The sequence below is a fragment of the Pelmatolapia mariae genome, linkage group LG6 (genome assembly GCF_036321145.2).
Source record: "Pelmatolapia mariae isolate MD_Pm_ZW linkage group LG6, Pm_UMD_F_2, whole genome shotgun sequence".
Lineage (NCBI taxonomy): Eukaryota > Metazoa > Chordata > Actinopteri > Cichliformes > Cichlidae > Pelmatolapia > Pelmatolapia mariae.
Genome location: NC_086232.1, coordinates 34,774,429 through 34,800,239, shown reverse-complemented (window position 1 = coordinate 34,800,239; position 25,811 = coordinate 34,774,429). Strand labels below are relative to the sequence as shown.

At 40.6% G+C, this 25,811-nt stretch overlaps 2 protein-coding genes across 3 annotated transcripts; one reads left to right on the top strand and one right to left on the bottom strand.

The window, feature by feature from the left end:
- Positions 1 to 55: 55 nt before the first annotated feature.
- dcaf15 (DDB1 and CUL4 associated factor 15) lies at positions 56 to 8,321 on the top strand. Its single transcript, XM_063476712.1, has 13 exons — positions 56 to 267; positions 835 to 932; positions 1,351 to 1,489; positions 1,577 to 1,683; positions 1,786 to 1,931; positions 2,024 to 2,185; positions 3,543 to 4,157; positions 4,247 to 4,338; positions 4,575 to 4,697; positions 6,520 to 6,602; positions 6,695 to 6,799; positions 6,895 to 7,010; positions 7,648 to 8,321. Exons 1-13 carry the CDS (start codon positions 76 to 78, stop codon positions 7,701 to 7,703), a joined length of 2,034 nt encoding a protein of 677 aa, XP_063332782.1. The 5' UTR covers positions 56 to 75; the 3' UTR covers positions 7,704 to 8,321.
- A 2,272-nt stretch (positions 8,322 to 10,593) lies between these two features.
- rfx1b (regulatory factor X, 1b (influences HLA class II expression)) lies at positions 10,594 to 25,487 on the bottom strand. 2 transcript variants are annotated; one of them, XM_063476709.1, is made up of 18 exons: positions 25,350 to 25,487; positions 23,831 to 24,200; positions 17,472 to 17,569; positions 17,273 to 17,362; positions 16,112 to 16,185; positions 15,690 to 15,981; positions 15,417 to 15,598; positions 15,203 to 15,322; positions 14,770 to 14,891; positions 14,504 to 14,622; positions 13,935 to 14,038; positions 13,695 to 13,846; positions 13,402 to 13,499; positions 12,993 to 13,142; positions 12,671 to 12,882; positions 12,428 to 12,581; positions 12,262 to 12,307; positions 10,594 to 11,437 (listed from the first exon to the last, which is right to left on the bottom strand). In XM_063476709.1, the coding sequence occupies exons 2-18, from the start codon at positions 24,177 to 24,179 to the stop codon at positions 11,259 to 11,261; spliced, it is 2,541 nt and encodes an 846-aa protein (XP_063332779.1). In that variant the 5' UTR covers positions 24,180 to 24,200; positions 25,350 to 25,487; the 3' UTR covers positions 10,594 to 11,258. The 2 variants fall into 2 exon arrangements, with proteins under 2 accessions (XP_063332779.1, XP_063332780.1); XM_063476710.1 differs by having other exon boundaries at positions 10,594 to 11,434.
- Between the last annotated feature and the right edge of the window lie 324 nt (positions 25,488 to 25,811).

Genomic DNA, 25,811 nt, shown 5'->3' with positions numbered 1-25,811 from the left:
CATGTCTTCCTTTGTGGTTGCTTCCCTCGGGATGTTCCCCTTGTCGTGCCTTACTTCTGTTTGGGGTTTTGATGGATGCGAGTGCTGGCGAGTGAGGGCCGCCCCGTGCAGCCCGTGAGCCAATCGGGACGGGCCTCTGACGGGCAACGGGAAACAACAGTTCAGGGGGAGATGGCGCCCAGCTCGAAATCTGAAAAGGACGACAGCAAACAGAAAAGCCAAAGAAAACACAAAGACCATGTCGTGAAGCTTCTTATGCGCGGAAAGGTAGGCATGCATCCGCAGGACCTAAAGAGAGAGGTTTAAAATGAGCCGTCAAAAAGAAGGCCTCTACGGTTTCAGGAGCTTCTGAGGCCAGCTAGGAGCTAGCTGCTAACTAGCACCGCGGCTAACTTAATAACAGCCAACGGCTGGCAGGTGGCTAATTGGCTAATGCTTCAAAATGTAAAACAATGCAGCTTACCTGCTCTATGTTATGATATTTATCCATTTTACTTCCCAGGTTGGTTTGCAGATGGCCCATACACATTTTAATGCAACCGAACCGTGTTAAAGTGCTAGCCACTTAAGCCACATTTGTAAAGGTCTATTTGATCTGAGTTTTAACTTTACCAGTCAGCTTTAGCGTTTATTCAACCGCAGCAGCACACCTCAGATTTAATGGCAGTCTTTGTGCATCAAGCGTAATTCATGTACTGTTCGTGTCGTCTTACAGTGCTGGACATTACACGAAGATGAACAAAAGCACAGCAAAATTGCAAAGTATTTCGGGCTTTATGTTACACCGTGTGCTAATTAGCTATATCTACCTCCACTGTGGTTTCTGTCCTGCAGCTGTCAGGGCAGTTTTCTCAGCGCCTGTTCAGGAAGCTGCCACCTCGAGTGTGTGTACCATTGAAGAACATTGTAAGCGAGGAGTTCCTGAGAGCAGGGTACGTATGTGTTTACTGGATGGCTTTACTGTGATTAAAGAACCTTGACTGGCACAGTATGCTTCATTACATGCATGTATACCACACTGGCTGCATCTCAAATAGACTGGGATTATTGGTGACTGAATCAGAGCTGTTGACACTTGTGACACATGGCTGTCTCTTGAAGTTATGAGGGTTCAAAGATGCTGGAAAAAATTTGTTAAAAGCACCAAGTTTCCACCCGCCTCTGGTGTACTTTCAGTACCTGGTACTCAGAAAATATTCATAGTATGAAAATAAAATTTTCCATGTGTTCTTTGAATATGATAAAAAAGAATTAGCAGATTCTGAGGATGTCTGGTGGGTAATTGTTGTTATTTAGTATTGTTCATTCTGGAGCATATATGACACCAGTACTTTATCTTTTTGTTTTCAGGCACATCTTTCTTGGCTTCACCAAATGTGGACGCTACGTTCTGTCTTACACCAGTGACTGTGGAGAAGATGATGATTTCTCTTTCTATACTTATCATCTTTATTGGTGGGAGTTTAACCTGCACAGCAGACTCAAGCAGGTAAAAAAAATTAATTCTAATTGTAATATATAAATATAATTGTAGAATTTATTTTTATTTTCTTTAACTCCTTTGGTTTCTCTTTAGGTCCATCATGTGCGACTGTTTGCAGGAGAGGAAATCTACAGTGACCTGTACCTTACAGTATGTGAGTGGCCAAATGATCACTCCAAAATTGTCATCTTCGGCTTCAAGTAAGGAATGATAAATATATTTATGAATGGCAAGAATAACCTTATTGCAAGCCACAGGTAGTGATGGCTAAATTATGTGTTGGTGTGTATGTTTCTGCTAAGTACACGCAGCTCCAACTCAGTCCTGATGAATCTAATGATGAGTGATGAGAACAATAGAGACATCTACATCACCATCGCCTCCATGCCGCCTCCTAAACCTTGCGCTCAGTGCTGTCCTGTTCCTTCAGTCACTACTATACGCACAGGTTAACAAAAACACATACAGAGCTACTACTTCACCGCTCTCATTACGCCTGCCTCTCTCGCTCTCATCAGACATTATCACTTTTTTCCACAGGAAGTGGTGAGTGTCTTGAACACGGATATGTGCTCAACAGCAGGTACCAGGTGGTATATCCGTTCCCCACTTTTCAGCCAGCTTTCCAGCTTAAGAAGGACCAGGTCATTCTGTTAAACACTAGCTACTCTCTTGTAGCCTGTGGCATCTCACTCTGCCCAGGTAAGACACACACAAATAGTAGAATTGCCACATTTCTTGTCTCTTTATAATGCCTCAGATAAGGTTTTTTATGGATTTAAGATCACCACATTATGAATTTCCTTATCAGTGAGTCCACGAGGGTTTACGCAGCTGAAAATTTCAGACCACCCAGACTCTACAGACTGTGCACATACACAGACTGGTAATATAATGGATGCAGTTTCTGAGCATAAAAGAGAAAGACAGTGTTGGAAGCGCCTCAATTCTGCATTCTTTCTGTTTGCCAGCAGGACGTGACTGCACTGGTTGCAAAATCACTTACGATTGCAAATAAGTCTATAGGGAAATTGCTCTCATCTCCCCTAATCTGTGACTTCAGTAGACACTTAGGTTATGAGTCACAAGTTTCAAGTTCTATAAACCGTGATGTTGAGTTTGTAGATTTTGGTCTGTTTTTGAGTCGGTAAGTGGGTAAAAGCCTGTGAATGTGTGGTAGTGCTCGGTTTCTCAAAAGTACACCTTGCTCATCACATCTTATTGCAAAACACCGAGATGGTGACAGTGAAAAGACTCACCTAGAGGTTTTGCAACCAGAGCACCAGAACAACCAGAGGGTCATATCATGCTGGCTATATCCCCCCGTCTTTAAATTCTATCCAGGTAAATAGAACAAAAAGAATATTTTATTTTTGCTGTGAGGATGTTAACATCAATTGTTTTTGCTTTTTTTAATGCATAGGTGCATGGTGTGTCCATGTACAAATATCTTCTTTTTTTGTTTGTTTTGTGTGTGGGATTTCGCAGGTCTTTCCTCCCCACTGCTGTCAGACTCCACAACAAAGACTTTAACTGATCAAACACACACATCCACACATGTACAATAACACTAAGTGCAATAATCTTTTCTGGCATCGTTGTATTTTTACTCAGTTGTATATAGCATTTTTATCTTATTGTATATTTTATTCTATTTTATTCTAGTGTATATAGTATTCTATTTTATTCTATTCTGTACAGTTGTGTACTGTATTTATTCTTATTTTATTTTATTCTAATTTTTGCTTCATAACTTTTGCACTGTCCACTTCCTGCTGTGACAAAACAAATTTCCCACGTGTGGGACTAATAAAGGTTATCTTATCTTATCTTATATATGTTGATCATATCCAGAAACACGGTTGTTCATAGACATACATTAAACAGCAACTCACTCTTATCTCCAGATAGGATTAGAAGGAACAGTGCTACACCGAGTAGAGGCCTAAAAATGCTTGTCTTCAAGAGTAAAAAACCATCACAGTGATGTTTTGCTGTCTGATTTTATCATTGGTTTTGTTTTTTTTCATTCTTTTATCTTTATTTGTGTTTGCTTCAGGTAAACAGGGTCAGTCATCGCAAATCCTTTACACAAAGAGAGCAGCCCTGTCAAGTCAAGCTTCGACATCTTTTTCCTCCTCTTCTTTGGTCTCTTCTTCCTCACTACCTCAAGAATCTCCTGAACATCGACTTCCACCTAGCAGACCCACTCCAGTCCCCACTCCAGTTCCCTCATCTCCTAGCCATTCACAAGCAGCGATGCGAGCCCGGGAGTTTGCTGCCGACCTTTTCAGGCGAGCCCAGGGAGGAGGGAAAGATGGTGAAGGCCAGGGGGAGAGGAGAACGTCTGATGGTGGTGAAAAAGAGGCAGTACAGACAACTGGAGACAAAGGGACCATTGCAGAGACTGTGAGAGAGGAGGGTGGTTGTAAAGGGTTGAGGGTAGAAGAGAGAAGGACTAATTTACTACAACCATTAACCTCAGGTGTTAGCCATAGTCTGCCACAGGTATCGGAACAGGTGATGTCTCCCGCCTCTTCTTCCTCATCCCCGTCAGCCACTCCAACTATATCTTCGTGCCAGGAAGCCAGCCCCAGTGAGCCTGGATATGTAAACTACTCACGCCTACACTACCGCTTACAACAGCCAGGGGCAGCAGAGCAGAGTGCAGGAGGTGAGAGATGATAAAAGAGAGAGTCAAAGAATGTGTCGGGTCAGATCCAAAGATGCTGACTGGCATTTCTTCCTCATTTGTTTTTCTAGGTTATGAAGATGATAAAGTCCAGCTGCCTTTCACAGTCACAGATCTGAAAGGACGTAACCTCCAGCTGGTTACAGGGCCACACAACGGACAGGTAGGTGTTGGTGCATGTGACTGTAAAGTCAATGGAGAACATGTATGGAAGTAGCAGTAAGGAATGAGTAAGAACTGTCCTGGGGATGTTGGAGTTACAGGGCCGAGTAACCAGAATGGACATGAATTAGATACTTTGAAGACAAAAGTAGAGAGGCAAAGCTGAGATAGTTTGGACACGTACAGAGTATTTTTGTGTGTGTTGTTGATCATGAATCTGTACTTTTTGTTTTGCAGAGTGTTTGTGTTGAGCAGCTGACTCTGGATTTTGAATATCTAATCAATGAGGTGATCAGGAGTGATGCTGCCTGGGCCACACAGTTCTGCTCCTTTAGTGACTATGATGTTGTGATATTAGAGGTCAGCACACACACACACACGGAGCTCAGGACACTCGCATTGTCTAATTTACACCTGACTCAAGGTTGCTGTAGCTTTTATGAAACTTGTCATATATGTAGACTGTTTTTATTGAGTTTATTATAAAGTCTTAGGGTATTAAAACAGTACTTTCATGTTGCATCACGGCGTGGACTGCAAATGCCAGTTCTCATTAAACCTTTGGGTCTTAAAAACTAAGCTGTGTAACTTATCAGTCAGCTGACGCTGCAGCCACTAGTTGGTAGTTTTAGTAAGGTATGGTGACTGTTTGTTCCAAAATGTTACATCATCATCTGCAACTGCAAACAAAAGCAAGAGAAGTCCATAGACTAGTTGCTCGACCTTTTTTTTTTTTTTTTTTTTTTTTTGTAAATACTGGTTGCTAGTGACAGGACACAGCTACAACATGGAGACAGTGGCCTGCAAAACAACTAATCTGATATTAAGTGTGAGCAATATTATGCACAGCTCAAAGTGTACATATCAGTGACATTTAAAATATGATTTGATTTTTAAAGAATGTGAATCTTAGTTTTAAACAGTCCTCAGCTTTCTCTCCTCTGAGTCAGGCTGGTGTATTAGATTGTTTAAAGTTGATTCTAATAATGTGTTTGTTACTTTCCAAATTGTAACTGATCTCAGATCATGTTGGTATTTATATCTTGGGACTTAATTGAAAAAGTGTCATCCTACAAATACCTGTCCTTGTGAATCTTAAACTCACATTTAGAGAAGATATTGAGCCCTAAATGAAGTAATTGAAGGTTAAATTCGGTTTTTATTATTGAAATATGGCCTGTAATAATTTAATTTTGGAGTTAGGAAGACACTTGCACATGCTTCATTCCTAAAAGAGCTTAGTTATGGTTACACTTAATTACTGGCATGCTGCTGCCTCTACAGATCATTGTCTAGACTCACTTTTGCATCTAATTTATTGTCCAGTACACAGTTTGACTAGTATCGGCAGGGATAGCTCAGTAGGTAGAGTGGTTGCCACATGATCGGAAGGTTGTGGGTTCGACCCCAATGAACGCCTACCCTGAGGTACCCGAGCAAGGTACCGTCCCTGCACACTGCTTCACTAGGTGAATGGGTTAAATGCAGAGGAGTAATTTCCCTACGGGGACTAACACATACACATTATTATTATTATTAATATTATTGGTATATTTTTAACTACAAAGCCAAATGGAGTAAAGTCTTCCTGATTTGTCACAAACCTACACTTAAGATTTTTCCCTCCTTTAGACCTCTTCTCTTAAGGATACTTGTATTTTTGCACAACTTGGAGGCATAGTGTTCTCTTTTTTTTTTTGCACCTTGGTCACAGAGTAACCTTCATAACAACAAGAACTAAAGGTTAATGTTTTTGTTTCGCTGGTGGGTTTAAAGAGCTTATAAATGATTCTGTAACTGAAGAGTGCAACTGTTGCTCCAGAGGTGGATTTTAGATTATGTGTTGCTGTCTGTTTATGGAAAATGCAGCTTTATCATTTTTGCAGGCTTTTGTTTCCTTGGTTATGCTTCCCTTGAAAAAAGAAAAGAGATATTAATCTCAAGGGACTTTCTGGTTAAATTAAAAATAAAAAAGCAGGGCTTAAATACACACAGTCAGTGTTTAAGCCTGTTCATTAGATTGTATGAATTTTTTGCTGGGTTTTTTTTTTTTTTTTTCTAGTCCACTAGTTTTCTCCAACTAGGAAATTTCTGATTTCCTTAATTTTAATTTCATACATTTAGTGCATGAACCATGGAAGAACACTTTGCATGTGGGTAACATGTTTTTGATGTGTATCAGGTGTGTCCAGACACCAACATTGTGATGATCAACATTGGTCTGCTGTTACTAGCATTCTCCAACTCTGACGAGGAGCACTGCAGGTACTTCGCCTGCTCTTTTACCCTAAAGCCACCTCGACCCTCACCTGTTTCACCCGCCTTGGATTTTTGACCCGGTGGCTTTTTGTTTTCAGGCCAAACACATACCATTCCAACCTGCAGGTTAGCTGGGACCTCAACACGGGTGTGTGTCGCACTGTGGGTGTTGGCGACCTCACAGAAGTCAAGGGTCAGACAAGGTGAGCCCTGCAAGCTTGTACCACATACACAGGTTCTCTCTGCCTCCTGTTTCTCGTTAGTTCAGTTGTGTTGAAAGGTTTTGTCTGTCCGTCAGTGGGACCGTCTGGAGTTCGTACAGGAAGTCCTGTGTGAACACGGTGATGAAGTGGCTTGTCCCCGAGAGCAGCTCCCGCTACATCAACCGCATGACCAATGAAGCTCTCCACAAGGGTGAGTATATAGACACAGAAACAGATGAACATAAATCCTCCCAAATAAATCTGTCAAAAATAAAAACTGCCGAATGTTAAGTCCTTTTTGGAGAAATGAGGCCTTAGTGAGTGTAAGATAGAAGATCAGAATAAACAAAAGTGTCTTTGACTTTCTAGTGCAAAAAAATACTGCACTTTGTTTCTGTGTTTAGGACCAATCATTTGACAGCAATAGGCTTTCTGTGCCCCATTTGCTGTTTAGAGACCAAAAGCACATCAAAAACATTAAAAGATGAGACTTCTCGGATGTTAAGGACTTGTGTATTTGGACTAATATTTCTGACTGAAAAAATGAATTGATTGCTTCATTTTTTAAATATATGGGATGAGTTTTTATGTTACCAATGATGAAATCACATTCCACTTCATCTATTAAATTACTAAGCTTAATACTAGAAGTCAACTGAGAAAAAAGTAAAGACTGATCCCCTGTGCAGCTTTAATCCAAACTAATGTTACTTCCTTATACTGAAAGAGAAATAGAGATCTGACTCCTCTTCCTTAAAAACGTAAGTTTTTATTTTTAGTTTGCATCTTTTGTATCAATAAATTAAAAAGAAAAAAAAGAGAGAGTCCTGCTCTTTTCTCACCTGCAGGCTCATCTCTGCAAGTGTTGGCAGATAGTGACCGGTGTACCTGGATTGTATTATGAAGGAAGAAGAGATCCACATGTGTCGAAACAACATAAAGAAAAGCACACAGAAGTACACGTTGACATGAGCTCACCTGCAGTATCGATCTTAATCAGAGGCTCCGTTTGTAGCACATGTCGCTAAAGCCGAACAAAGAACCAGATGAAATACTGTAAAGGTTTTTGTGAGTTTTTTGTAATTGTGTACTGAATTGTTGTAACAACCAAAACCAAGAGCTGGACTGAACAAAGACTTTATTTTTACTTTTGTTTTGATACATTAAGGCAGTTTTATTGTCTGTGTGTGTGAGTAAATGAATGTATGTGATATCTGTACCTGTGTGATGTGCACAAGGTGGGCGTGTGAGAAATTTAACAGATTTTGCTGCTTCTTAACTCGTTTCTCATCCAGTGTGGACCAGCTCTGTCCAGCTGTGTGTAAGGCTGCAGTATTTGAAATTTGAAAAACTCTACTGCTTCACTTGATTTCCGTTTTTGTTTTTTGTTTTTTTAAAACCCTCGTCAGTGGAAGCAAGAGTCACCTGCTTAGCTGGCTGCTGTCGTGCTGTATGAGTGACAGCATGGAATACAGACTGTATTCTGCTGGGATCTTTTGTTTAAATAAAATGTTCAAAAGCCTTATGAGTGTGCTGTGATGATAACTGGATACATGAAAATATCCAACAGTCTCCAGAGAAGATCTTGCCTGGAGGGGAAATAATTACCACAAAAGTTGTCATGTGACTTCAGCTGAAGCAGTGCTGGTTCCCTAACTAGAACCATTTATATACAAAACAGAACAGGCCCAACATTGGAACAGACATCACACTGTCTGGTACTAAAGTTACATTATAAAGACACAAAGAGCTGGTTTGGCTCAAGGAAAACATGCACAGAGAAGAGGTAAAAGTACTCCACATGTTTAACCGATTAACATACAAATCAAACACAAACGTGTTTTGTTTTTCTTTAAACATCGTACAGTCTTGTCAACGTGTGAGATCTGCACTATCAATAAAGCAACTGAGTTTTGGGTCTGTTAGGGTAGTACTGGGTATTTGCAGTGAAGCTAAAAAGGTGCCATGAGCTCCTAACCCTCAGAATTTTTATTCTTTGTTACATTTTCAGTTTGGTCGTCTGAAGCCTAAAGACCTTTTGGACTATTTATCAGATTTTGTTCATCTCCTTCTACAGCCATAAAACAGATCTGTATAATTTGACATTTATACTTTTTTTTTTTTTTAAATTTCACTAGTTGAATGTATTAATAGAACAATTTTGTAGTCTAATCAATTTTAATACTACAATGTCCCAGATAATATATAATTTAAGTACAGAGAAACTTAAATTTAGGTTTACCTTTTACTGTTCATTAAATGGTCCCTGATCTCCTGTCTTTTAGCTGAAGTAGACCCCCGGGCCATCCATCAGGTCTGACTTGTACAACCTCAGCATTAATTTGTATAAGAACCAAAGAATGAATGAGGGACACGATCAGTTCTGCAAACTCCCACCAAAGTATTCTTCCTGAATCTGAGGTTTAACTAATGGATGAACTCCCATCCTCCGTGGCATAAACTTTCCCAGGCAGGTTGAGGATCGTGATCCCCCTGAAATGGCTATATGATCAAAGGTCTGTTGCCTTAGTTTGCCAATCCAGAGGAACTGCCCCTGACATCCGATCTTGCAGAGGTGCATCAGTGGCAACAGCCCCACAACATCTAGAGCAGGTCTTCTCTGAGCCCTCAGGTTCTCTTTTCCTGAGTCTCCGTTACGTTTAAATAAGTCAAAGAAAAAAATATTATGAAAACAAAGGTGGTCATTTTTTGGGACAATTCCATTACAGCCTTTGTTTCATTTTGAGGACTCCCAAACCAAACTGATGTTTTGCCGTAGACCTCCAGTTGGAAAATGTGGTTAAGAAAGAAATTCCAAGAACAACACAGGGAATGAAGGAAAAACAGTCTGGCACAAGTTTTGATAGCAATCACATCTCTTTAGTTATAACAGTGAGAATAAAGCTACAAACGTTGATCACAGGTTTAAGTACAAAGGTCTTCAGAATAACAGCAAGAACCTCGTTCAGAAGCAAGGGACAGAATCCACGGCACAGTTTGTATGACATTGCAGTTGGCGGTTAATTTTAATTTGAGTCAGATTTTGTAGCCTGTTCTCACATATATATTTATATATAAATGTAAACATACTTTTTTTCTCCTTTGTAATGTTCTTTGGTGACATCTTTGTAATCAGGTGGTCCTGAGGGACATCCCACTACCATTATAATATTTTTATTTCTTTTCCCCTCAGTCCCACACTCACACATTGCTGCTGGTTGAGCGTGTGCTCTTTGAGGGGGTTAATCTTAAGTCACCATACTCACATGCTTGGTCCATCATCACAATAAAAATATAGCTCAAGACTCTGGCTGGTGGACATACCACGACATACTTATTAAGGCAATAATGGTTAAACAACATACAAATATTTTGGATATATTACGGCGTTCACAAAAAGGTACATAATATAAGTTATCTACAAACGTCCAGCATACACACTTTCTGAAAATAAACATCTACTCTTACACTACAAAAACTTTGAGATAGCTGGTACATCTAGCTGGTAGAAAGATTGCAAAATATGTGGAGCTGATCAGGTGGGAAAAGCTTTGGCCTTTTGTTGCCCACACATGCGTTGAACAGTATCTATGAAATGCGTGTGTGTGTGGGGGGAGGTTTGCACTCGAGTCATCTGTATGTTTGTGTGTGAAAGAAAGATGTTGATGATGAAAGAAAGGATGGATGACGAATGGATGAAGAACAACAAACCAGGCAGAATCATCACAAAACTAGACGATCACCTTTTTTTTTTTCTTTTAACAGCTACAAAAAGTTCAGGACAACACCACGACTACTTCACAGGACCTTCATTTATTAAACCACCGATACAGAATATATAGAGCACAACCTTTTTTTGTTAAGCCTAGAAATCTCTCAAAAGGCACAGCGTATCAGTTAGTTGGCCAAATGAATAAGAAGTCACATTTATAAAGCCAAATACCTTTCACTCAACGTCCATGTGCCAACAAAAATTCATGATGCAGTATCATTCTAGATGCTACTCTTAAACAAATATATTTTTCAGACAATACCATTCATTCACAAGTCCAGCTCCCCTGCATAGTCATTGTGTTAAAGGTAATTAAAGTGATATTTGAGTTTAGAGGACAATGAATCTCTCCACAGCAATCAGGTCAGTGGTTAAGGCGGGATGGGAGGGAATCAAGAATATGCGTATATATAATTCAGGCTGGGCAGGAGCAGCCACTGAAAAGGCAGGGAAGGCACAGGGAACGAGGGGGGGGACTGTGAAATGGTCAAGTGAAGGTAAACATAAAGGCTGCAGCACAAACAGTACAGCAGAGAAAATTTGGCAAAAGGCCCTCCCACTTTCTCACCACAGACGACCAAACATGCAAACCAGGAGCTCACATGGTGCGACAGAACAAGATGACATGATTTGAAACTTAAAGCAAAGGCATGTGTCAAGCATTGTGCTAACCGTACAGGTGATTAGCTAAGGTGGTGTGCTGTGGGTCTCATTGAGCGTGTGCAGACTTAAGTTTGTCCTGGGCTGCTTGACTGGCGGCTCCATCATCTCCTTCTCATCATCAACCGCGCTCAGAGAGCTGGACTGCAGCACCAAATCTCCGGTGTCCTCCTCACTATCTTCATCGTCATCCTCCTCCTCTTCTTCTGAGACAAGAAAGACGATAAGTAAATACCACGGTGCCATGCTGAGTGTTGGCCTGTTGCAGCAGCTACTGTGCACTTTTGTTTTGTTTTTTGTTTGAATCTCTAATGCATACATATTTCATTTGTCTTCTCTCCCATAGTTTGTGTTTTACCCTTGTCTCACCATCTTTTTCTTTTCTCCCCCTAAACATGAGTTCTTCCTCCCCACCATCTCTATGTGATAGTGCCTCAAGCTGATTTTATTTTGATTTAAACTGGGTCAAATCACCAAATTTAAAAATCAGTAGAAAAAGCAAAACAAAACAAAAACTTTATATTACCCACAGTTTCTTATGGATGATCTTCAAACTTCACAACAATATACTAAACATTACATACTAAAGTATGCCATTTTAGTATGTAAGGTCAAAGGTCAGGGTAACACAAATAAGGCAAAAGTTCAGCACTTTCTTTGCTTGAACTCTTTAAAACATGATTTCATGACTTCACAATGATGCAAAATATCTTTGCTACATTTCCATATTAACAATACTGATATCACCATAAATGAAATCTAAAAACTGCTGATGTCATCATATTGTAATAAAAACTTCCCCTCAGTGGGGAAGGTGAGAACTCTAAATCTGTACCGCAAAGAGTTTTATAAAAGATGGACGTGTCTGAAAAGTGAAGCCAATGTAGAAGTGCATTAATCCAGCATTCTTTGTAATGGCCAGCAGGGGGCAACTGCTGTGGTTACAAAGTAGCAAAACGGCTAAGGCTGAGGCTGGTGCTTATGGGGAATCCTAATAAAAGAGTATTTAAGGAAAACCATGCTCATTTACCTTTTTCAATATCTTGAGAGGTCCGGCTCTTGACAGTACTGGCAAACTGTGTCCACAGCAAAGAAAGCACATTTATAAATGTCTGTGAAGGTTCTCATTTATAGACATATTTATAAACTTAATTCAAAAGTGGAATACAAGTATGAGTGTGTGTTCAGGTACATACTTCTGCCATGACTGCTATGGGAGTTTCTCCTCTAGCCTGAGCCACTCTGTGCTCGATTAGGTAGTACATGTACTCATCATACAGCAAGCGGATCAGATGAAAGGACCCAAAACTTGCAGCACTGCGCAGAGTCAAGTCCCGGATTACCATAGAACTGGTGAAAAAAAGAAAAGATTCAGAAAATGTTTCTTTAACATAAAACTGCATCTTTACAGAGCACATTTTTTCCCCACTTCCCCTCACCTGTAGAAAGACCAGTTGAGCAGGAAAACCTTTGCAGCCTTTGGCAGGGCCATAGGGTTGTGCTCATAGGGCTTTAGGGCCTGGGACACAACACTATCTAGCCAGGTAGCCCACTGTTCCAGAGAGTTCTGCTGCTGCAGAGTCGCTTTAAAGTCTTGCTCCAGCCTCTGGATCACACGGTCTTCACACTGACAAACCCAGGATGCTTGTTCCTGAGGGGGACGCAGGCAAGCACAGTGAGCACTCTGCTGTTTTATTTAAAAAAACACTGATGTACAGCAGCAGGTAAGCGCAGGAGACACAGACGGCAGTACTGGCAGACCTGTACGTTATTGAAATCAACCCGATTGAGGTCGGAGAGCATCTGGTTGATCTGAGCTGAGTTCTGGAGGACGGCCCGGGCAGCCTGAGCCAGGTGGTTCAGACTGGTGTAACGACGCAGCGTCTGGGAGAAAGAGCCAATGCACACCACCTGAAAGTAAAAGCGAGGAGAAATAAAGCACCCTTGTCAAAAAGAGCCATAAAGAGGACAAGTCACATTTTTCCATCACAATATGGCAGCACTAAAAACCATCAAGTCAAAAAATACATCACAAATCCCACTTATCAGCTTACATTTGGTGAGCTAAGGTGAGCTAAGTGCTAAGGGATGCACCCGTGTATTAAATAAAAAGCTCTAAATTAAAGCACAGATACAGAGCTCAGTGTAAAAAAAAAAAAAATACAAACACCTTTATGCGAACCATCTCCTCTGGGATGTTCATCATGGCACCTGTCAACCAGTTTTCCAGACTTTTGGCAAAGTTACGGATGGCCTGAGTTAAGGCACCTGATGGCGGTGATGCAAAGAGGAAAGACGCAATTTACAGGGATATACAAAAACACAGGAACACTTCTCTCCATTTTAAATGAGCCGCAGTGTATAATTCTTACATACAGTATACATCACTAAAACAGCACTGAAACGTATTCAGGTGGGTTTCGCAGAAAATTAAAACGTTTATACTTATACTTATTAACTTACTTGGAATGGGTCTCAGTACATCAGGGATGAGGATCTCCACCAGAGTCTGGTACAGCAGGTTGTCGCACTCTCTCGTCCAGCGTAGCACTGGCTCAAACTTACACAGCACCACCAGGCACGATTTGGGCAGTCGCTTCTCAGACTCGTTGTGTCTGGGTGGGCATGTGAAACAGCTGATCAGCTTCAGTTTCAGCAGGGGATGCTTGGGTGCACACATTTGAGTGTGTTTGCAATACTTACAGGTTGAGCGATTCTGCATCATTGCTCTGGCTAAACCTCCAGAATGATTTCCACAAGGTCTCAACGAGAGTGAACTGAAGATTGACCATCACATCCAGAATAGCCTGCGAGGATCACACTTAGCATCACAGAGGTGTTGATGGGACCTGTATGTATAACACTGCGCTGCTGGATGCTTGTATTTATGTTAAAAATTTCAAGTAATAGGCTCAGCGAGTGAAACCCGATGCTAATTTACACAGGATAGAAAATTAGAAGAAACTGGGCTGGATAAACTTAGGGGCTGCATCAATGTCCAACATAAAATAAAGATTATTTTGAACTGTGTGAATCAACCAAAACTACTTTGTAAATGAGCACAACTTCACTTCAGTGTTTCTGTTTGAATTTCTTTGGAAGCTGATGTTACTGTGCTTTACAACAACTACAAGAACCTTGCTTTTTTCAATGACAAAATGAAATGGCAAGAGAAATAAGTAAATAATGGCAAGAGAAATAAGTACACACACATGGAAAGCATGTCTATTATATTCAGTCTCCGTGTCATTTCTTTTGTCTAAGCTGCATACCTCACAGTGTTCTCTGTACAGAGTCTGAAAGGCCTTGAGGTGCTCTAAAAGGATCCCTTCGGGCAGGGTTCGATCTTCAAGATCAATTTCCACAAAGTCTGGCAATTGCTTTGATGCCTCTGGACATGATAATGCACAGGAAACAGGAAACATGGAGAGTTGATTCAGTATCATTTGAAATAAAATCATATCCATCCATTTTTTAAACTGCTTATCCAATAAACTAAAAAAGAAACAATGATGAACAATGTGCAGGTGTTCCTCACCTAGGAACTGCTGGTACTGTTGCACCTGGGCCGAAATGTCACAAAGTGTCGAGCCCTGTTGTTGACCTATCCCGCCTACTGTGCCGTTGGTGATCCCCTGTGACTTCTGAACTGGCTTTACCCTATTTGTCACACCATTCACATAGAAACAGAGCCGGAGTTATCGGGACAGTTTATTGTTGTATTTTTACATATTTTTGTTTGAGTGGATCTTTCCACACAAGATGTTCAGTTTTGACAAAATAACGTAAAACTCGACAGGAGGACCAGTTGTGGATAAGAACGAAATGCCATCCATGCATAGAATTAAATCATAAACCACAGGAGGAATATTTTTCAGCAATGATGTACTCTACTAGTATTTCATACTATATTTAGAAGCTCAGTACCTGTAATGGCTCAAGGACAAATTTTAGAGTGCATGGGTGGCTACCTGTTTTTCTGTGAGAAAGGCTGCTGCCTCATCGCCATGTGCTGTTGTTCATCCATCAGTCTGAGCAGAGGTGACCCGGATTTGATCCTCAGACCATAGTAGTGGTACTTAGAGTTCCCTCTGAAACATACACAGGAAAAAGTTATGATAAACCCTTGAGAGACTGGTCTTGCACAGTTCGTGTATGTGTGTCTGTATGCGTGTTTTTGTGTACCTGGTTCCTAATCTCCGTGTACGCAGCCCCATGAAGACAGACCTGATGAGTTTTCCAAAAGATGCAGCATTAACAGGTTCTAGTTTCTGCTCCTGGCAGTGAAGCAGGTAGTGGTAGTAGAGGGTGCAGCGAGGTAAACTCACCCCCTCAGCCCCCTCGTAATTATCACAGAGCCACTGCACCTGGGGAAAAAGGATTTCACAGTATTTGAACCTTTGGGTGGTAGGCTGTCACGGATCATAGATGTGCTTCACTTTCAACTTTTCGACTCACGGTAGCAGGTGGGGCACGAGAGTTGGGGCTGGAGTAACTCTGTCCTCCTCCACCTGCTGTTGGAGTTCCTCCTGCTCCTAAGACATAACCTCCTTGAATAACGTAACCACCTCCACCTGCAGCAGCTGCTGTGCTGCTGGCTCCTGCTGTTGCCACAGAAACTGGCTGTGAAGTCACAGATCCAGTGATGTCTGACTCAGAGCTGGGCGTGGCCTCGTAAAAGGTGGAGGCGGACGTAGGAGGTGTCTGGGAATACAGGGGCGACTCGGAGAAGGGGTAATTGTTCGGTCGACTGGACAAGAAAAGACACAGACACTGAAATATATCAATGGCTCTGTGACAAGAAAAGTTTCAGAGTGTGTGTAACTGAACGTGTGAGCATAGAACAAACAGACAGACAGATCAGGTGCTTTACTACTTACATGGTGGGTGTGGTGAAAGTTGCATCTCCTGCTCCATCCACATATTGGACCTGGCCAGAGTACACATGCTCTACCTGAACAATTAGCAAAAAGGAGATTAACACAATTAAAGGGTTGCAAGAACTGAATGAAGTCCTCCTTTAGCATAGAATATATTGGACCATCCTCCTAAAGGAAAGGAGATGGCACCCCACATCTCACAATTTAAAGTGACACACTAACAGACTGTGCTCAACATGACTAACAGTTGCACCTAATGACATAACTCAGCAACATGCAGATATATTTTGAATGTCCCACTTTATTAAAATCTGCTCCTTATGATGGTGTTGCATGAACAACTGTGAAAAGCACTCTATAACTAAAGATAACTAATCTAATTAAAATGACCAAATTGAAGAGAAGGGTGCAGTGAAACTTAGCGTGCATCAGTTATGCTCTCAATAATTGTTCGTATTTTACTTATTAAAGCAGATAGTAAATATTGTAATGAAGGAAAGACAAATCGGCTCTTTAACCGGAACATAAAATATGAGTGGGCACAGTGTGAGCAAGACTGCTAAACCTTTTGATTTCACATTTGTGACTGAAAAGCTATATTCTTTTTTTTTTAAATTCCAAGGAGTTACTATACAAGATGCACTTTTCATAGTACGTTTCAACTCAATGAAATGCAAGCTTAACACATGCTATGCTGGTGTGACTACTAGGTAAAAAGCTGCAAAACTGTTCTCTTTCTACACATCCACTTGGCGTGAAGTTATCTTTCTGGCAATTTCAAATTGGTTGCAAAAACATTCCTTAAAACATTTATACAAAAGCAATGTCTTAATCATCATCAGGCATTATGAAGAAGACAAGCAGAGCAAGTATTCGTTCACCAAGTTCAATATTTTTTTTTTTCATCGAGTCCTGAAAAGTAACTGTCTCTTTGACTGCCCACGAGGTTCTCCCGGTCTTCATTAATATCATACTGTGCACTCAACATGTTGATTACACATTAATTAAACCCAATTTGTTAACTTAATTGCATGATAGCAGGCTATTAAGGAATACAACTAATGAAACACAACTGGCAGTGGTGTGCTGTTGCAGATCAATGTACGTGGTGTGGCATGACAGACATGCTGATGAAGTGATGAGAGGAATTATCTTCCTTACCTCTGGGGTTATATGCACAGACTGTAGATTGTTGACGTGGCTTGTCTGATTCCTCTTGGCTGCCTGAGACACGGCTTGCAACACTGACCTCTGTTGATGTATTAAGCCAGAGCGTCAGATACAACCAAATACAATGTTACGCTTGCGCCGACATAGTCATGGCAAATTCATGGGGTTTGTTCATATGTGTGCATCTTACCTGTGGGGTGGTCTGCACTGATTGGACCACCTGAGTAGGTACACCAGGGGCGGGCGGGCTGGAGTCTGACAAACTGTCACTGGAGGGCACAGAGTCATCTGTGGATGAAACACAAGAGGTAAAGGAGAAAGGTTTCATTTGACGATCAGGCAAATTTAACTGAAAACCCATCCAGCATCTCTTCAAGCAAAGCACTCACGACAGATTGGTTCCAAATCGTAATAACAGCCACCACAGAACATCTCGCAATCAAGTTTCTTTTTTTGCTCTACTGAAGAAAGATGGACAGTGAGGAGGAGGAGAAGTGTGTCTGTCCAATTCTCATTTCATCCTTATATCTTGTATGCAGAAGGGACAGCCTTGGACAGCTAATCTCCCCAGATGGAGAGAGAAATCCCTCCATCTTGTAAACATGCAGATCAGATGAGAGGGGAAAAAAGAGAGATACGTGTGGGTTGACAACAGCGGGAGAAAATAGAGAACGGAGGTTGGGTGGAGGAGAGGGCAATATTCACTTGTTTTTATTTTTCAGGTGAGAAAACATTTTACTTTAACCACCTGTACTGTTACTCCTGCTGTGATGCTCTTATTCCAACCAAGGTTGAACACTGTGGAAATAGACTACCAGTAACTACACTTTGGTCAAGTCATAGCTGACTAATGCACAGTGTACCACTCAGTTGAATTTTACATTATTATAGCTAAACGCTCTGGCCTAGGTGCTTGTAAATGATAACTATGATCACAATTTCACCTCCCATTTTACAAGAAAAAGTTTTTTATTCAGGCAACAACATCAGTCTGACAGCTAACTAGTCACCTGTGTTTGGTGCAACAGTATAAATCCAGTCTGTCTGTGGTTTGGTGGATACATTTATACAAGATTTGTCAATCCTGTGTAAAAAGGATGGCTTGCATTGTTTAACCTGGTTTAGGGCTTGTTTGTAACCCCAGCCCAAATACACCACTTTAGAATTCTATTGTTTTCATCAATTGGTATAATTAGTACAGTTGATAAGTCAGTTATTTGTTAGAGAACTTTGCTTTTATTTTTTCAGTCACCTACCAATAATCCAAGCCTATACAACCTGAAGGTTACAAGGACCATAAAGAATTTTTTTTTCTCATTTTACAGCTATATTGTTAACTATTGAATAATGAAAATGTAAATGTTATGTTCTAGACCAGACTGAAGTAACATTTAAGAAACACCATCTAAACCTTACAGTGCAAAACAACATCTAGTCGTATATTATGACTCATAATTATTTGGACAATGCCAAAAGTTTTGTAAATTTGCCTCTGTACACCACCCCAATGGATATGACATCAAACAATCAAGCTATGACTGAGGTGCGGATTTTCAGTTGATTTAAAAAAAGTACTGTATTAACTGTTTAGGAATTACAGCCATGACAGTCAATCATTTTCAACACCTAAAAAAGAAAAGTAATTGGACAACTTGGAAGCAATTTAATGGAAAGGTGAAGACAGTTCCTTGTTATTGCATGACAAATTCATTAACTGTGCTGAAACTGCTTAGGCAACTGTTTACTGGAACTTTCAACATGAGGTCTACTTGTCAATCTAAGGATGGGAAGCCATCCTTAACCTGAAAAACCACAATAAATCTATCTGAGAGACAGCAAAAACTTTAGAAGTCATCAAATCAACAATCTGGTGCATTCTTAGAAAGGAGGACTGCTTTTGCCAGGTCAGCAGCAACAAAGGACCTGAAAGACCACTACAGTGGATGATCACAGAATTCATACCTTGGTTCCAGCTTCAAAATATCTAACTCAAGAGCACTCTCAAAGAGTAAACGTCTACATTTAAGAGAGCTTACAACAAGTGCACACCAAAAAATACATTCAAGAACAAGACGTCCACATTAAACTTTGACAGAAAGCAAGCGCCTACACAGTTCTTTGGACAGATGAGACCAAGATTAATGTGTGCCAGAATGATGTGAAGAAAAAAGTCTGGAGGAATGGAGAAATAGCTCATGTTCGGCAGCTTACGACATTATATGTTAAATATGGTGAAGATAATGTTATGGAATGGGGATCATATCAAACAGTGGAACCCAGTCATTAGTGTTTAGTGATGACGTGACTGCTGAGAAAAGTATCAGGATAAATAACGATGCATACGGGGCTATAGTCTCTGCTCGGATTCAGCCAAATGTTGCAAAACTAATCAGACAGGGTTTCGCAGTGCAAATGACCATAGTGCTGTGGATTATGACCCAAAGCAAGGACCAAGACCAGGAAACACTTGACCCCTGTTTCAATCCAAGGGGTCAGTGTTGACATTGTGGAGGACTATAAATACCTTGGAGTACACATTGACAATAAACTGGACTGGGCTACAAACACCACAGCACTTTACAGAAAGGGCCAGAGTCGTCTCTATTTTTTGAGGCGACTGAGGTCCTTCAACATCTGCCAGAAAATGCTCAGGATTTTCTATGAGTCTGTTGTGGCCAGTGCGATCCTCTATGCTGTTGCATGCTGGGGGAGCAGGCTGAGGGTCGCAGATGCCAACAGACTCGATAAACTGATCCGTAAGGCCAGTAATGTTGTGGGGATGGAGCTGGACTCCCTCAAGGTGGTGTCGGAGAGGCGGATGTTGTCCAAGATAAAGACAATGTTGGATAACACCTCCCACCCACTCCATGACATGCTAGTCAGTCACAGGAGCACGTTCAGTGAAAGACAGATTACCGAAAAGCACCACTGAACGACACAGGAAATCATTCCAGCCTGTGGCCATCTCCCTGTACAACTCATCCACTTAACACACTGTTTACTGCAACAGCTACACCCTTCTTGCACATGTTCTTTTTCAGCTATTTATTAATAGTGACTTTTATGTATATATAGTGACTTTTATGTATATATATATATATATATATATATGCCTGTATATATTGTGCTATTCTTAGTTAGTGTATTGTCTGTCTTTGTTAATGTTTGTTTATAATGGAGCACTGTAACGAAAAATAACGAAAAATAATTTCCCCTAGGGATCAATAAAGTATTCTGATTCTGATTCTGAAAGCATACTGCAAAAACAGTATGAATTTCTCAAGGCAAAGAAATGGGTTATTCTTCAATGATCAAGTCACCTGACCTCGACCCAAACAGAGCAACCTTTCTGTTATTAAATAATGAATGCAGGGAGATCCACAAACAGCTGAAGGCAGCTGCAGTTCCAGACTTCAGGCAGCCATTGGCAGGATAGGATCTCATCCAAGTATTAGAAAACAGTCCTTATTTTTAAAACTGTCTTAGTTTCTCCAATTACTTTTAAGCCTCTGAAGATGTGGGGCTGTGTGAAAAAATGGCTATAATTCTCAAAGAGTTAATACTATTTTTGTTTTGTTTTTTTGTTAAATTACAAAAAAATGTGTCAGTCACTAAATACTTATGCCCCTAACTGCATAATATTATTCATGTTATAGAAATCTTAAACTATATTTCCAACAAGCTATCAAAAAATTGAAATACAGAAAACAAACATGCACAAAGTCTGTTCTTTTTACTGTAGTCCATGTGTTACATTGTGCACTTTGTATTCCTACTTTATGAGGCAGAGACAAGCCCCAGGCAACAGGCCTGTGAGGCTCTCACTCTGGGTGAGAGGGCACAGCGTCACTTGATACTGGCAGGAAAAAAGATCTACAAATAGAAGGCCCTAAAATAAACATACAGATAGGCACTGACACTGGGGTCTCTTTTCATTTCCTCTAGTTAGCATAATATTTTAAAATACTGATTAGTTTTTTTTGACTAAGCTTTTGTATTTATTTAATAGAATACATTTTAAAATAAGCCATGGCTGATAGTACTTCTTATCTAGGAAAAGTTCAAAGTTCAAAAGTGTTATAAATCCATCTTACGTCAGCTACCTTCATTTCTAATGTCTAATTTTGTACATTTGCTACTATGATTTACAACTTTTGTGGCATCCCAACCCAAAAATTTCTGATTTTGTTTTTTTTTTTTCTGCTAGGCAGAAATTTAAAGGCATGTTGATGTAAAATAATTATTCTTAAAATCCCCATATGAAGATCTATGTATAACAGTAAAAGCAGCAGAAAAGAGGTTCAGTGAAGTTTCATTCATTGGCTACCCATAGTCCCTAGTTTCCGACTATTAAGGCAAACAATCCAGTGCATATAGATTGTCATCATAACGCATCACCATCACACCGCACAGGTTCATTCTACATCTGTGGGTTTTTTTTCTTTTTGGTGGGACTTTCCACCAACAGACTGCCTGTGCTGAGATAGGTTTACCTTGGTGCCTTTTTGAGAACCATCCCACATTTGGACATTTTTGAAGACTGAATGTTACTTAGTGTCACTGGCGAAAGCTTCCATTGCCGACACAATCTGTAGACTGCATCTGTGAATCATCAGTAAAGTTCTTATGGTAGTCCCTCCAGTAGCCAGTGGATTCAACTTTTGGGAACAGGAATTATGTAATGTCTTGCCAGTACTAGCTTTTTGGCTCTAACACCTTTTTATTTTATTTTTTTTCCCCACAGGGGAAATGTGTGGAACCGGTTCTACAGTAGGCACCAGTGCTGCTTCATTGGAAAAAAGGTATTAGATATCCGTTTGACTTCTTCTTTCTTAAAGAGATGGCAAGAGATGACAGAAATCCTCTGTAATAAGACTGATGGGTGATCAGGAAACATCAATGCAAAATTATTATTATTATTATTTATTATTAATAGAATAATTATTATTACTACTGATATTATGCTCTAGGTATTCTCATTGAGATTGAAATCACATTTTCTGTGTAAAAACATAATGCTTGGATATCCAAGCATTATGTTTTTAGTGTTTGTACAACACACATGCACTGACATCCCTTCATAGAAGTTCTGTTATTCAAATGCCCATGAGCAAGCCAAAGTTTGCCACATATCTGGGCGGCTCTAGCCCAGGAGGTTAGTGGTTTGATCCCCGGCTCCTCAGCTTCACATATCAAAGTGTCCTTGGCCAAGATAGTAAAATCCCAAAGATGCATCCATTAGTAGTGTGTGAGTGTGTGTTAGGTAAAGATGCTCAAAGTGCATAGAATATAGTGCTGTATGAATGCGTGTGAATGACTCAATCTGGCTAAAAGTGTAACGAGTCTTTGAGGAGACAGTGGGACTAGGAAAGCACTGCATAAATACCAGATCGTGAGCATGAAATTTGTGAATATAATGAGCTTAAAACATTGATTTGAAATGCAAAAAAAGGTGAACAAGGCCTTGTGTTTTACATGCCTCACCCAGCTATTCATTTCTGTGGAGGAAATTCCCTCTTTCTTTCAAGTACAACAACACAGTTCATTCACAGAGTGACAAAGTGATGCGTCTTCCCCACAAACGGCATCTGGGAGAGCGCATTTAAAAACAAGCAAAGAGTCACTGTAGTTGTAAAAAAACCATTAAGTGTGTGATACAAAATCTAGTGATTTTCAGTGTTTTTTCAGGGAGTAGTTTTTTTCTGTTAATAAAATATGTTTTGAGGGTCTAATTGTCTTGTCAAAATCAAAAAGCTTGAATCCAAGCCAGTATTCATCTGAAACATTAGGGACAGATTTATGGGATAAATACCTCTCCTCTGATCATACAGCCTAGTGCTCAATCTAGAATTGGTTCCACACATTTCTACAAAACAAAAAAACAGCTGCACCCAGAGTCTGAAGTAGAGATGCCAGTAGGTACAGAAGGGGCTGCTGCAAGAAATTTATCACCCATTTGCTTCCACATAAGCATATTAATCCAGTTTCTGGTACATAAACTATGTAACACAGCTGTCTAGAGACTTTATCCAACAGACACGTGGCAAAAAGAAATTCTACTAGTTTAATCTAAATAACACTCAACCCTGCATGCTGCGCTAATCATTGCCAGAGAGAGATGGAACACTGCTGTCAGCCTTCAACAAAGTTTACAAGAAATCTGTGAAATTTATACATTTCACAACTATATAGTAAACAGTGTCTGCACACAGACAGTTCTCATTTTCATTTCATTTCTTCACTTCTTAATTCAACAGTGGTTTGACTGTGTAAAACTAACTGCCAGTGGATGGAAGTAGAGCAACAGATCACTTTCCTTTGTATTTAAACAATTTTATATTCATTTTAAACAAGACTTTTGTTGGCATTTTAACATAAAGATACTGACTGTGAGAAAAAAATACTCATTAGTGAAGGTTCATTCCAGCCAGTTATCCAAACATTGGCAGCTGACCAGTCAACATGCCTGGGCTAACAGTTCATTGGTAATGTTGAATCCTGGTGTGTGTATGTGTGTGTGTATCAGTCACTCCTAAGGTATTCTCTCACCTGGAATAGTTACTATGATGTACTGAGGTGAGCTGCTTTGACCATTACTCTTCTGGACTGGAGAAGGCTGAAGATTAGGGTTCACGTAGTGCTGTGTGGGAGTAGTCAGAACCACCGCCTTCTGGCTCTGGGCTTGGGTGGGCGGAGCCTGAGAACAAAGTGCATCCTGTCCAGTTTTAGAAGCTGCAGTTGACTGGTTAGCCGACGAAACGGTTCCAGAGGCTGGTGGGATCTCGGACAGGAAGTGTGCAGTCTTTGCGGATGAGGGTGTGGTGGAAGCAGGTGTTGCTATGGTTACTGCGTTGGCCTGCTGAGGCTGAAGGTCTTCGGAGTATCCAGAAGTTGCCATGGCAACCAATGCTTTGAGGCACTGGTTTTATGGATACAGAAAAAATACCATTCATTAATGAAAGTGCTATGGACATACACAGAAATACACTTTGTTGTCCTATTATCTCACCATGCTTTGACCACACAGAGTGACTGAGTGTGTGTGTGTGTGTGTGTGTTTGTCCTTGTGTGCCTGTAACATAAACCTTATGAGGAAGTAGGGCTTTTGTCTGAGACTAAGCAGTAGTCTAAAGCCTTTCCTGTTTGTTCAAAACGGAAAGAACCAGTATGATCTTACAGCATAACAGATAACGCAATTAATCAAATTTTCAAAATAACACTGACTGACCATGGCCATGACATTCCATCTCAAATAAAACAATCAAAACCGCTGAGCAAAAAAGCAATTAAATTTACGGATTGTGGACAGTCCCGTGATTGCATAACCTGAAGAAAAAATTACTAGAGGCACCGTCAGGCCATCCTACTGCGCGAGAAGCCACTCCTGCGTGAACCAACATGCCACAAAACACAAGCATGAGGCACACCGTCCTCACGACAATCACTTCCACTGGATTCAATGTCAGCGCAAGAAACTTTTTCAAAGTCACTAAATGATTATGAAACATACTGCAATCATCTTGTGTGCGTTTAAAACTCATTAATACCCATTGGTGCGTGTGTAGTTTGGTGTGCGTTTCAGTATTTAATCTCTTTAGTCAGCTTTTGTTTGAAATGTGAGTTGAGAAAGTGATAGCTCCCCCCTCGCCAGCTAGGAGCTCGCTCACGTTGAGTTATGACGTTAACGCAAGCTAGCCAACTGCTAGCTAGTCACGTCGATGGCGAATAAATCTACGACCACGTTACAAATCTTGCCTCGTGAGTTTCTCAGTAATCGAAACTGTGACAAACAACCTGAACATTATGACAAATTAGCACAAAAAAGTACGACAGGCACCACAACACACCCGCCATCTTGTGCTCTTATCAAAGATCTGACATCGCCATAACAACGGTCTACGTTTGGAAAGAAGCTAGCAACCACTTTCATCACCGAAACGCTCGAGCGATTTTGCGCGAGTGTTCGCGACTGCACAAACACACGCACACACGCGCACACACACACACACACACACACACACAGTTCACCTAAAATTAAATGGGAATTCAGAGATAGTTTACTTTTCACCTGTTTGTTCCGGTTTTGTCCTTTTTAGGCGTTAAAGTTTTTTCCTCTTAGATTTAGGTTGTTGTTGTTGACTCCCGTTGCTTAGTTCTTGTCGCCAGGACTACCGTGACTATGGCGCCGAGCCTTCACCGGGGCAACTGTTGCTACCCTCTTGTCGTTACCCCTCCCTCTGCTAAATGTTGATTGGCTCTATAAGGAGGTGGTCGAAGCATCGGTTGGAAAACTCGACCGTTGATTGGCTGGTTACACCTGTCTATCACTTTCGCTAAATTCTAACGTCAAATGAACGCTTGAAATGTTACTTTTTTTGATTGCCCAAAATGTCACACAGATTGGAAATGATGGGATGTAAATTCATTCTTATTCACAGAAAGCGGTGGTTATCTCTGTCCCCCGTGTGTCTCTCTTATAAATAATTAGATTCGGATGATGATAATAGGACGTTCACAACTGATTAGTCAC

Excerpts from the sequence above, each read along its gene's own strand:
- rfx1b (XM_063476709.1), bottom strand. The coding sequence starts at position 24,179 with ATGGCAACTTCTGGATACTCCGAAGACCTTCAGCCTCAGCAGGCCAAC. Across the intron at positions 17,363-17,471 it reads CAGTGCAGACCACCCCACAG|AGGTCAGTGTTGCAAGCCGT; the intron begins GTAAGATGCACA and ends ATACATCAACAG. Across the intron at positions 11,438-12,261 it reads CTCTCAAGATATTGAAAAAG|AAGAAGAGGAGGAGGATGAC; the intron begins GTAAATGAGCAT and ends TTCTTGTCTCAG.
- dcaf15 (XM_063476712.1), top strand. The coding sequence starts at position 76 with ATGCGAGTGCTGGCGAGTGAGGGCCGCCCCGTGCAGCCCGTGAGCCAA. Across the intron at positions 268-834 it reads AGCTTCTTATGCGCGGAAAG|CTGTCAGGGCAGTTTTCTCA; the intron begins GTAGGCATGCAT and ends TCTGTCCTGCAG. Across the intron at positions 4,698-6,519 it reads ATGATGTTGTGATATTAGAG|GTGTGTCCAGACACCAACAT; the intron begins GTCAGCACACAC and ends GATGTGTATCAG.